At 38.7% G+C, this 12,779-nt stretch overlaps 1 protein-coding gene across 2 annotated transcripts in view; it reads right to left on the bottom strand.

Annotated features, from left to right (window-relative positions):
- LOC122688661 (CD302 antigen) overlaps positions 1–12,779 on the bottom strand; it is a 114,364-nt gene that overhangs the window by 70,669 nt on the left and 30,916 nt on the right. For both annotated transcript variants that reach the window (XM_043894825.1, XM_043894823.1), the window contains exons 12-15: positions 11,979–12,178; positions 10,405–10,547; positions 3,508–3,589; positions 2,533–2,601 (exon numbers count right to left, since the gene is read on the bottom strand). In XM_043894825.1, the coding sequence (XP_043750760.1) occupies positions 2,533–2,601; positions 3,508–3,589; positions 10,405–10,547; positions 11,979–12,178 (494 nt within the window). The remainder of the gene's footprint in view (positions 1–2,532; positions 2,602–3,507; positions 3,590–10,404; positions 10,548–11,978; positions 12,179–12,779) is intronic.

The raw sequence follows: 12,779 nt of genomic DNA, 5'->3' as shown, positions 1-12,779 counted from the left end.
TATGAGTGTTCTGGAAACTTCACAAACTTCCATTGAATTTTCATTCTTTCATGTGTTAAATTGGGAGTTCTATAAAAATGGCATGATACTATAGAATTTATTAAAAACAGTTCCTTTGAAACAGTGCTTTCCAAGGGACCCCTCAGTACTTTGTCTCAATGTTCTTGTAACATTTCTAGTCAATCATATTCTTGAATCTCTTTCTTGGGCTTACATAGCAAAGATGTTTTCTAGATGCTTCTTCCCTCTTCCCTCTTCATCCTCTTACATTTTAAATGTTGTTAATCACCCTAAATCTACTTCTTGGACTTCTGTGCTTTCTTTGGCCATAGCATATGGCTTGTAAGAGCTCAGATCCCTGACCAGGGATTGAACACAGACATTGGCAATGAAAGCCAAGAACTCTAACCACTGGGCAACAAGGGAACTCTTTTTCAATGAACATTTTTCCTTCAACTCCAGTTTCTTGACTCTAACTTACTCCAGGATATTTCTTACTGCAAGCCTGGATTCAAAACATCAGTTAAAGCAAAATGTACTACTATTTTCTTCATAAACAAAGACCCCCTTCTGATTGTTTCTATAAATGTCATAGAGCATAGTAGACCCAGACATCTGGATTTAAATTTCAGTTCTGTAATCATGCAAGTTACTCAGAGTTCACATTTCTTCCTCATGAAATGGATATAGTAACAGTAACTACCTCGTGTGGTGTGTGTGTGTGTGTGTGTTTTAGTTGCTCAGTCATGTCCAACTCTGTGACCACATGGACCATATGGAGCTGCTAGGCTCCTCTGTCCATGGGATTCTCCAGACAAGAATACTGGCTGCTGCTGCTGCTGCTGCTAAGTCACTTCAGTTGTGTCCGACTCTGTGCAACCCCACAGACGGCAGCCCGGAGTGGGTAGCTATTCCCTTCTCCAGGGGATATTCCCCATCCTGGCATCAAACCCAGGTCTTCCACATTGCAGTCTTTACTATCTGAGCCACCACGGAAGCCACCTACCTCATAAGGTGGTTTAAATTTAAGTGTGATAACAGATGTGACATGACTGTGCCTGGCTCAGGAGCTAACAAATGTTAGCTGCTGCATCATCACTACCATCATCACCATCGCCAGCAGCATTACTCTCCTGTGACACTTTTGTTCTTGCATAAAACTTACACTTTGTCACAGTCCCTGTAATTGCTTGTCTATTGTACTAGCTTATAAATTCTGTGAAGGCACAACTATTTTATATTTTGTCATTGGTGACCTACCCGCCCCCTTCCCTTCCCCCCCCGCCGAGTATCACAGACTGTTTGGACATACTACCTACAGAATGAAAAACAAATGAAATAGGACTTCCCTGGTGGCCCACTGATTAAGAATCTGCCTGCTAACGTAGGGGACACAGGTTCAACTCCTGGTCCAGGAAGATTCCACATGCTAAGGGGCAACTAAACCCATGTGCCACAACTACTGAGTCAGTGCTCCAGAGCCTGTGAGCCACAAATACTGAAACCCGTGTACCTAGAGCCTGTACTCTATAACAAGAGAAACCACCACAACGAGAAGCCTGTGTCCAGCAACAAAGATTCAGTGTCAAAAATAAATATAAATAAATTTGAAAAGTTAAAAAAAACTAATTTGTAAAAGAAACAAGACAAAACAAAGCAAAAAATGAATGAAGTTTGCAAGGGAAGAGGCCTAACTGGCCTGTCTTCTGGTCCTATCTGTCTTTTGCATCTTGAAATTTGTCTCAAGAGGAATCTTCTCACACCCTTCTTAGGTCATGTCAAAAACCTTTAATCATGCTCTGCTGCCTACCAAAAAAATGCACAAACTCCTTAACCTGGCATCAACCTAATTTCCCACCTTTGTTTTCAACCACAGTACCAATTAAAACTTCTTGATCTGCATTCTGTTCCCCTCACTGACTTAGCCACTCCCTTCCACTCCCACTTTCTTTTATGTCTTACACTCTCCTACTTGAACAAACGCTATCCATCCTCAAAGGTCCCATTCAGGTCCTACCTCTCTTTGGCTCTTTGGGGCTTCCCTGGTGGCTCAGCTGGTAAAGAATCCACCTGCAATGTGGGAGACCTGGGTTCTATCCCTGGGTTGGGAAGATCCCCTGGAGAAGGGAACAGCTACCCACTCCAGTATTCTGGCCTGGAGAATTCCATGGACTATAGTCCATGGGGTAGCAAAGAGTAGGACATGACTGAGTGACTTTCATTTCACTTCTCTTTGGAAACACTGCCATAGAAATCACTTTCTTCTGAATTTCCTTAGCCTTCTTCAACCCACTCCTTTGGAGCTTAATTACTGCATAGTAACAAGAGTCATCTTTCTTGAATATGAATTTATCTTCTCACATTAAGTGTAAGTTATGTTGCCTGAGGTCTGGACCATGAGTATACTTTTAACCTCCGACTGCACCTAATATCATGCTCCACACACAAAAGGACTCCATGGTCTGTTGCCTGATTGCATGTACTGCCAGATTTATTTTTTTAAATATGCAGACTTTCTAGCATTGTACTGACCTTGACAGCAGCACAGTCTCTGATATCATAATCCTGCTGAAACTCATTTGCCGTGATAATAGTAGACACCTTAAAAGACAAGAGAGGCTTGAGAATTTAAGACTGATGTATAAATATTTGCAATTTAGATGTAATTTAGGCAGCTTTAATAACTCAAGTGCGTTTATGCCAAGGGAGGAAAACTTTTTCATTTCTTTTTTTATGTCAGGATGCTAAATCATGAAGAGGACTTATAAAATGTCATGATGTCATTGTTTCCAAACAAAGGCAGCTACAGTTTCAGAAGTGGAGGTTAATTGTGTATTAAGTTCACAGTTGGAGCACAAAGAATCAGGGTCTTGCAAAATACTTCTTTTTTTGTATGTGTTGAAATGCTAGTTATTTGATTAACTATTCTCGGATATGCTCCAATTAGAAAACGAAGTCAAGGAATTTTACATTCAGAAAGAAAACACAGTGATTTGACACAACAGCAATGTGGAGCAAATATTCAATATTTGAGAATAATTTGTTTCTCTCAGTGTTAGCTAGAACCTCTCCTTAGGATAATGTAAATATTTGAAATACGATTTAAGGACTTTTTAAGGTTCTCCCAAATTGCTCCTTCAATAAAGATTCTTTTTTTTTCTTTTTACATAACTTGTACTTTTAGATAATAAAAATAAAAGCTTCTCATTATGAAAAAGGAAAAAAATCATTTTTACTCTCCCCAAATGACTGCTATATTTATATATCTATATTTTCATGCTTTGGGGCTACATATAGAGACTATACATATGGTTTTTTTTTTAAGTAAAAAATTAGATTAGTAACATCTTTTCCCCACTTTATATATGTGAATCTATTTCCACTTCAATAAAGATACATCTACGTAGTTTTCATGGGTGAATGACTATATTAATTAGCAACCAACTTACTTGTTACTGAAACAAATGCTTTTTCCATATTATCCCACACAAGAAAGATTAAACTTACTGGTGTATGATCACTCCATTGCCAGGATCCTTGTAAATCAGGGCTCCTTTTATTCAAACCTATCCATAGCCAACGCTGGTCACTATGTAAAAAGGAAGTGTTAATAAAAGATGAGCACAGCATTTGGCAAAGATATTTAGCGTTTACATGTCTAAAATGCTTAACACAGGTAAGTTTATTCAGAAAACCTTGTCACTAACTGAGACACAGTTTCAAGCTATATAAAGAAGTCTTCTGAAATGAAATTGAACCCTAACTATGGGGTAGCCACCAAAAAAGTACCATTATTTTTAAAACTAAATTTAATGTTACTTTCTTCATATGAAAGGCAAAAATTCTTCTGCTTTGAAGAACTTAAGAATAAAAAAAAGAGTATATGATCATTTTAAAACTTTTACTGCAGAGCTTCAATATTAGATAATGTTTTCAGATGCAAAACAACAATAGCAGGGCCTCCTGGTGGTTCAGTGGTTAACACTCTGCACTTCCAATGCAGAGTGCGTGGTTTCCATTCCTGGTCAGGAACTAAGGACCCATATGCCATGGGGTAAGGCCAAAAATAAACAAAAAAACAACAACAACAGCAACAGTTTTTACTTATAGCATTTTTCTATAACTATCAAATATCTTTTCTTTAAAGTGCAGAACAAACCACTTAGCTAACCTTTTATTAAACAAGATTTAAAAAAAATTAATTCCCAGTGCCCACTAAGTTAAAGTAAGACAAGCATTTAAGTATTTTCTAAGCACCAAACTCCATGGGTTATACTAGAACAATACAATTAAGCAATCACTTAAGTGAATAAATTTAACACTCATAACTATTATACTTTAGTGTATAAATCATTGAGCTATGTGCAATAATGATACAGAGATGTACCAGACATAATATCCACCCTCAAGTGGCATATAAACTGGTCAGGGAAACAAGATGTATATGAACAGAGAAAATATAAGGCCATTTTTGAAAAATCATCAAATGATAAAAATTTGGATATATTTTAAGTAGTACAAAAATTTGAAAAAAGGAGAGGTCATTGTGAACTGTAGGAAGTCAGGAAACATTTTATAACATCAGTAGAACAAAAGACAGTCTTCAAAGAATAGCTAATGTCTCTTTTGAGTCGTAATCTGAATGTTTACCACATGTCAGTATTCAGATTGGCTGAGAGGAGAAACAATAGGAATTCCAAGGAAGAATGTACACAACAACATACAGAGACAGGGACACACATTGTCAGTGATCCCTTTCCCTCAATTTAATGTATGTTCTAGCCCGGGAGATACTTTCAGTATAAACAGAAAAGAAATAACCATAAAAAAATTTCTCCACTGCTAATTTTTCTTGAAAATACTCTCTAAAATGTAGTATACTTCTTAGGCCTTAATAAGTAGATCATTTTCCATGCATTTTGGGGGAGTGACACTGGTTACTTTCTGTAAAATTTAACCTTTTGATTGTATATATCATGTACCATCAGTACATGAGTGAAAATTATAGATGCAAAACAATACATATATACATATTAAATATAACTAGAACACATATTAGAAAAGGAGTAGAATCCAAATCCAAAATTAATCTCTATTTTCAAGCTCAGTAGAATATATGGATTGTACAGTTACAGGACTGCTGGGAAATATAGTAAGTTTGCATTTAAAAATATTTGCTAGTGAATCCAAGGCAGAAACAAACTTCAATTTAACTTCTCACTTTTTAATAAAATAATTTTCTTCATTTATTTCCTCTGTTCAACATTCCCTCATATTTTAACATTAAATTTTCATCACATTTTTCATCTTGCCAACCTCAAGCCTCTCAACTTATTGCAATGGAATATAAGGACAGTCCCCTTTCAGTTGTTTATTGTTATATTGTTTTCTTTCAAAATGAAAGATCACCAATTTGTAAAGTTAAGATAAATCAAGTGGAAATGATTAAGTCCAGTTTGTGTCTTCAACTAATCAGAGATTTCTTATAGACTTACAAATGTATCATACTTCTTGAGTGTTGGATTTCTAAATCACAGATCTAGATAGTTGCCAAATACATTATAATAAAAGACAGCCAAAATAAAGAGGTCAAGTTTGTTTCCTCATATTTCATTTCTTTCTAATCTTTGTAGATTATTTATTTGGGCCTGGAGAATTTATGCAGAATTTTGTGTTTCCCTAAAGTAAGCACTGGGCTTCTCTTGTGGCTCAGATGGTAAAGAATCTGCCTGTAAAGCAGAGACTTGGGTTAGATCCCTGGGTTGGGAAGATCCCCTGGAGAAGGGAAGGGAATTGCAACCCACTCTAGTATTCTTGCCTGAAGAATTCCATAGACAGAGGAGCCTGGTGGGCTACAGTCCATGGGGTCAGAAACAGTCAGACTTGACTGAACAGCTAACACACACACAAAGTAAGCATTAGATATTTTATCTTCTTTACACAATCAACAGTACAACCCAAAGATGATCAAAGATCATTTGTGATCTGCATTTATTCTATAGCAGTGGTCCCCAACACTTTTGGCACCAGTGACCAATTTTCATGGAAGACAATTTTTCCTCAGACTGGCAGGTGGGGGTAGAGAGGTGGTTTTGGGATGATTCAAATGCATTATTATTTATTGTATACTTTATTTCTATTATTATTATATCAGCTCCACCTCAGATCATCAGGCATTAGATCCCAGACGTTTGGGATCACTGCTCCATAGGCAGCTCCCACAGAAAATTCTAGACGTCTGTCTCCAACATTTCTACCCAGTGTTCTCTTAACTCCCCATCTTCCCTTAGAAACTTCTGCTTTCAATCCCATTTCTGCTTCCTCTGCTGCATCTCAGTGAGCAGTCTCTGAGACAGCAGTTTGCCTCATGGTCCAAAATTTCTGATCTTTATTACTTTCTGAGATTGAACTGCATTTCAACCCAGATCTTTATAGTTTTCAGCTTTCCTTTCAAGGGATTTATTAATGTGTTATAAATATAGAAAATAGTAGCCACTTGTGGGATTTTTTTTTTTTTGGTGTGTTAAGAGGTGGAAAATATTTCCTCATTTATAACCTATTTCTGCTTTGGCCTGATTTATTAGGCAGCTAAAGAGAAGAAGAAAATTGGAAATCACATTATCATTGCACACCTCTAATGTAGATTTTTTAAAAAAAAAATTGAAGGAAGAAATGGGTAACTGAGGAATTAAATCAAACAGAAAGCTTCTCTCTCTCTATAAATTTCTTCCACTCCAAGTACTAAGGCTATGAGGTGAAGAAGACATTGCATGAAAGGTTACTATGTGTATCTTGTGGTAAAATTTCTACTGTCAATCAAATTTCCTGCTGCATCTGGTTCCTAAGGAAAACAGTACCTGAGCAATAACTGCTAATAAACACAATTTGAAGGGGCTGCTTAGTCTATAAAGCCTTAGATTTATATCCAAATCCATTCATGCCTCTTCACAGGAGGTAGCATACACAACAGCAATTGCTCTGCAAACAAAGCTTTCTTCCCTAATCCTAAAGCTATTTTTGTTTTACAATGGCTTTCCCTGGTGGGCTGCTAAGAGTTGCAAAGATCTTAGAGCCTCAATGATTTGGTGCGCCCTGAAGCCTTTTCACTGAAATACAAACAGAGATGTGGAACTCAGATTGTGAGAAGTAGAGCAGTAATCTGACTTCACTCCTTGGCAGGCAAAACACAATTTGGACAATGGACATCTTGCTGAGAAAGGTCAATCCCTGCAATAAAAAGCTAAAGGTGTTCACGGAATAAGCTTTAGAATCACTTTCTGATATAAATGGGCTTGCTTCCTTCCTTTTCTTCAAGCCATGGTTATATTAAATAGGTTTTAGAATATGTTGTCTAAGTATAGCATGAACCAATGATCTCTCATTAACGGAGTGTGTATTAAGCAGACATTATGGTCTGTTTAATATGGCAGTGTATCAGAGGCTAAAGTGAAAGTGAAAGTGAAGTCGCTCAGTCGTGTCCAACTCTTAGTGACCCCATGGACTGCAGCCTACCAGGCTCCTCCGTCCATGGGATTTTCCAGGCAAGAGTACTGGAGTGGGGTGCCATTGCCTTATGGTCCCCATGACTGAGAAGATTATGGTGATCTGCTGTTTCTTTGTGCTGTTTTCTTTTTTAACTTTTTATTTTATATTGGGGTATAGCTGATCAACAATGTTGTGACAGTTTCAGGTTAACCACAAAGGGACTCAGCCATACACATCCATGTGTTCATTTTCCCCCAGACTCTCCTCCCAAGCAGGCTGCCACATAACACTGAGCAGCATCCCCTGGGCTACACAGTAAGTCCTTGTTAGTTAACCGCTTTAAATGTTGCGCTGGGCTTTGTGCTTGTTATTTTACTCCTTTATAATTTGCTGTATGGGCCTTTCCACCCATTAAATACTCGGTGGATGAATATACTCTTTACAGTTTTAAAAATATATAAAATCTGTGTTTATAAATGCAATTTCCAGGTAAAATGAGGTATTTATTATGCTTTAATTTTTCAAAACTATTTTATCTCTTTACAGCCCAGTTAGTATTTATAAACAGTTACAAACTCTGGTATGAAGCAGAGTTAATACTGATTTTATTAAAATATTATTGTTTCTCTTTCAGAATTTAGGATAATTTAAGATAATTTTTCAGTTACATAGATTGCATTACTTAGACTGGAGCTTTGTTTTTATGTTATGTATTCTTCCTCCTAATTCTTTAAAAACAAAATATCTATTCATGTGTTTTTGAATACCTCTCAACTGGAATATGTCTTTGAAATTTTTTTCAAGTGCACTTAGTCACTCAGTCGTGTCTGACTCTTGCGACCCCACAGACTGTATGTAGCCTGCCAGGCTCCTCTGTCCATGGGATTCTCCAGGCAAGAATACCGCAGTGGGTTGCCATTTCCTTCTCCAGGGGATCTTCCCAATCCAGGGATCAAACCCACGTCTCCTGCATTGCAGTCAGACTCTTTACCTACTGAGCTACAAGGGAAGCCCTCATTTTTTCAAGTAGGGAGCATAAATAGTATCAATTACTATCTTCACAAATGAAAAAACCACTAAATTGGGAACTAAAATCAACACAATCAAACATTTACCACCTCAAAACTTTTTAGATCTCAATTTTTAAAATGCCTTCTTATATTTAATGTCCTAGAGAAGGCGGCTAATTGGGTTTTCTTTGTGTTTTGGTTCCTGTTTTGCTGGTGGTTTTTTTTTTTTTTGAGTCAAAATGATCAGGAAAGTATTCACTAACACATATTCAGGTGGTGATTCTTTTCCATAATTTTGCCTGGTATACCCTGAATACTAGATTTATAAATTTCAGTCTTCTTTTCAGTTCAAAGAGTGAGGGGGAAAATAAATCATGAAGTAAAAGGCCCTCATACTCATGACTGCCCCAGAGCCTCAGAAAAAATTTCCTCCTATGATACCAACACTTGGCCCATATTTCTCCACATTATCCTTGAGGACATCAGGAAAACTAATCAGGAATCCTCCTTCTACATAACATCAAAATTACAGTGGCTTATTGACTCCATCTTTGTAACATCTCAGACTACTTCCTTTACTGTCCCATCTTACTGCCCATCTTCAATATAGTTTTCTACCAGAGGGGCTGCAACAGCTTTAGAATTAATTATTCTGCATATACCCCATGTCTGTCTTGTCTGTCTGTCTCTCTCATGCACACACTTTGTTTTTGTTTGAATGCTTTTTGCTTATTTACTATAGATTAAACTCCTTCCCTAGCAAGAAAGGACATTCCAATTTCATATACAAATTCCATTTTCTAGCAATGTTGTAGGCTCACTTTTCCTTGGCCATATCTGCATATTCTGGTCTCAGTTCCTTTGCTTATGTTCTGTTTTCCATGGCTCCTTCTCCCATCTTACCCTTCAAATATTCCCTTTTTAAAAAACTAATTACACTTATTTATTTTCGGCTGTGTGGGGTCTTCATTGCTACATGGGCTTTTCTCTAGTTGTTGTGAGCAGAGCTGGGGCTGCTCTCTAGTTGCAGTGCGTGGGCTTCTCATTGTAGTGGCTTCTCTTGTGGAGCACAGGCTTCGGTAGTTGTGGCCCATTGCCTCAACAGTTGCAGCTCCTGGGTTTCAGAGCACTGGACAAATAGCTGTGGCACACAGGCTTAACTGCTCCCTGGCATGTGGGCTTTTCCAGGATCAGGGATCGAACCCATGTCTCCTGCATTGGCAGGTGGATTCTTTACCACTGGGCCACCACGGAAGTCCCTGCCTTACCTTCTAAGAACCATCCTTCTTCATAACATTTTCCTCAATTGTACCACCCAGAAACACTTTCTCCCTGCTCTAAATTCCCATGGCCTCTCCTTACCAATGTTCTAGATTTTTCCACCATGTTTTTCTTACCCCCACTGTTGGACTTTATTACACTACACAAAGGGTGGTGACTCTGTCCCTCTAGGCACTGATCCCTCATAGCATCTTGCACATAAGAATGCTTAATGTTGAATGACTGTTAAAATACTGAATGATCCTTTAGATAATAAACCATGTCAATTCTGAATACCTGTCGTTTAGTTGCTAAGTCCAGAGAAGGCAATGGCACCCCACTCCAGTACTCTTGCCTGGAAAATCCCATGGACAGAGGAGCCTGGTAGGCTGCAGTCCATGGGGTCGCACAGAGTCGGACACGACTGAAGTGACTTAGCAGCAGCAGCAGCAGCAGTTGCTAAGTCATGTCCTACTCTTTCACAGATCCTACAGACTGTAGCCCACCAGGCTCCTTTGTCCATGGGATTTCCCAGGCAAGAATACTGGAGTGGGTTGCCATTGCCTTCTCTAGGGGGTTACTTAGAGGATGTCAAATTTAGGATAGAAGATCTCACTCTAAAAGATCAGAACTTCTGCCTGAACATTACCTGAACTGTTCTACTAAAAAGTGAAGAAACTCCTTTATTTCATCCATGTGTCTGAAGCTAGGAAGATGTCCTCCAAGCGCTTGGCAGAATCGCTCAGCTTCTTCCCAGTTTCTCTTTCTTACAACTCTTTCTCTATGAAATAGCTTAACAAAATATAATGTTAGTTTGTTTTCTTACAGTATCATAAAGTATTTATAACTTTAAAGTTGATCACAGTGGAATGTGTGGGTCTCTGAAATGGATTCTTAGAAGTGTAGCAGATTGAGGTAAAGACACATATACTGAGACACAGACAGGTCCTGCTCAAAGTGTCAACCAGAGGCCAGCACAGGCCAGTCACTGTCACTGTAGGGATAACCTTCCTTAGCCAGGCTGGGGAACTGCCCTGACATGACACCATTTCCTCTTGCATTCCAAGAATCTTAAGAGATAAAATGAAGTAAGGTTATAAAGAATACACATGAATGCTATGGGAGTAGATTTCTGCAAAGAAATGCGCTAACGGCAAATTCTGAACATAGACACTGAGCCCTGCGCAAGTACGGAACTACTTTTGATGAAGAAGAATCAAAGGGCAGACTGCACTGGAGTGTGAACATTTACAGAAGATGGCAAAACAAAACTTGCCACTTTGGACTGTTCCTTTGGTTTGTGATGACTGATTTTATGCCAAATGAACAACAGTCATTTCAAAAGTAGAAGAGGAGCAGATGACACAATGGTAGGTTGAATTACTGGTCCTGATTTTTCAGTCCCTGTGATATAGTTATCCACTCTTGCCATCATGGCTTCCTGGTGGGTGAAGGATATGTCCCTGTGCCTTGACCTGGGGCTCAGCCATGTGACTTGCTGTAACCGATGGGATAGCAGTGAAGGTAAAGTGAGCAGAAGCCTAAAATGTGCTTACCTGGGTTAGGCTTGCATTTCTGGCTCTAGTAACTCAATATGGGAAGAACAAGCCCCTGCTAGCTGCTCCTCCTTTGGCCTGACACTAGTCTGAAGAGCAGCAGACCCCAACTGATAGCGTGGAGGCCAGCACAGCTGACCCACAGCTGAGAGCAGAGCTGACCAGTAAAGCCCAAATTCAATCATTCAAACTCTATCTGACCCAGAGATCTGTGAACATGAGACTCAGTATTGTCATAGCCACTGAATTTTGAGATAGTATGAAATAATTTCTTTGTGGGAACAGTTGGCTGATACGAACTCTAAAACAAATTCTTTGATGTGTAAGAAGTGACAGAACTCTTCATTTGACAACAATAATTAGAGGGATTTGAGAATCATAAACAAAGTATCACCATGGCATGTAGCTCAACCAACTTTCCAAAACAAAAGAACCCTAGGAAAGAGCCATTCTGATTCTGGCCCTGCTCCTTTGGGTAGTACATGAGTGTACATGGAAATGGGTTATCTGACACAGAGGTGCATTGATACTCTGACAAGGACTCTGTGCTCCTAAACACTTTGGCAGGGGGACGTATGTGTCTGTGGAGAAGCAGCGTTTGTGCAAGGACATGGACTAGGATAGGAGAGAGATGACTTTGAGGGATTAAATGAGAATATTACTTTACCTTGTAACAAGAAAGACCTGAGGGGAAACTGTGCCAGCCTTCAGGACAGGGGTCTTCAGGCTTGGGGGCTGCTTTTTCAGGCTCAGAGTGTCCACTTATTTTCTTGCAAATTGAAAGTGCCCTGAAACTTCTGCAGTCTTTTACCTCCCACTTTCCAAGAGACTTTCCAGTAGCCATAGCCACACACCCTCCTGGAGAAGCTGGGGTTGAATGGAAAAGTTTAACTGAAAATTACATTAGAACATTTAAGTACAAACACTTTCTAGTGCCTACACTCCTCATTTGATTCAAGATGGCAGAAGAGAATAGGAAAGAAAATGGAGGCAATAAATGTACTTTCACAATAATAATGGCGACAGTAATACAGAGACATGCTTACTACTTGCTATTCTAAGCAGATTAAATGAACTGATCCTCACATAGAGAGGATTCTATTGTCAGACTGAGGTTCAGCGAGGATTAGTGATGTGTCACATGTGAGTAAATGGTTGACCAGGAACTGAAATCCAAGCAGCGTGTGTGTAGAGCTGAATCCTAAACCACTACGATGCTCTGTATAATCTAAATTGTTTGTATTCGCCTAACAACTTCCAACAGTTTTTGAGCAACTTAGTAAACCTCAAAACAAAACACTCCCAGATTCAAATCCAAAGGAAGAGCTGGTTCAATAAAGGTAAAAGGAGGTGTGTGGTAACACTCATTTGTTTACTATTTATGTCAGCCAGAATTGTATTTACTCACTACAACGTTAAAAGATAGTTTGTATCGTCAGATCCCTCTCCAGATGAAAAATGAGTGACT

Source organism: Cervus elaphus, chromosome 33, assembly GCF_910594005.1.
Source record: "Cervus elaphus chromosome 33, mCerEla1.1, whole genome shotgun sequence".
NCBI lineage: Eukaryota > Metazoa > Chordata > Mammalia > Artiodactyla > Cervidae > Cervus > Cervus elaphus.
Note: the sequence above shows the minus strand (reverse complement) of the source record. Positions and strands in the feature narration are given on the sequence as shown.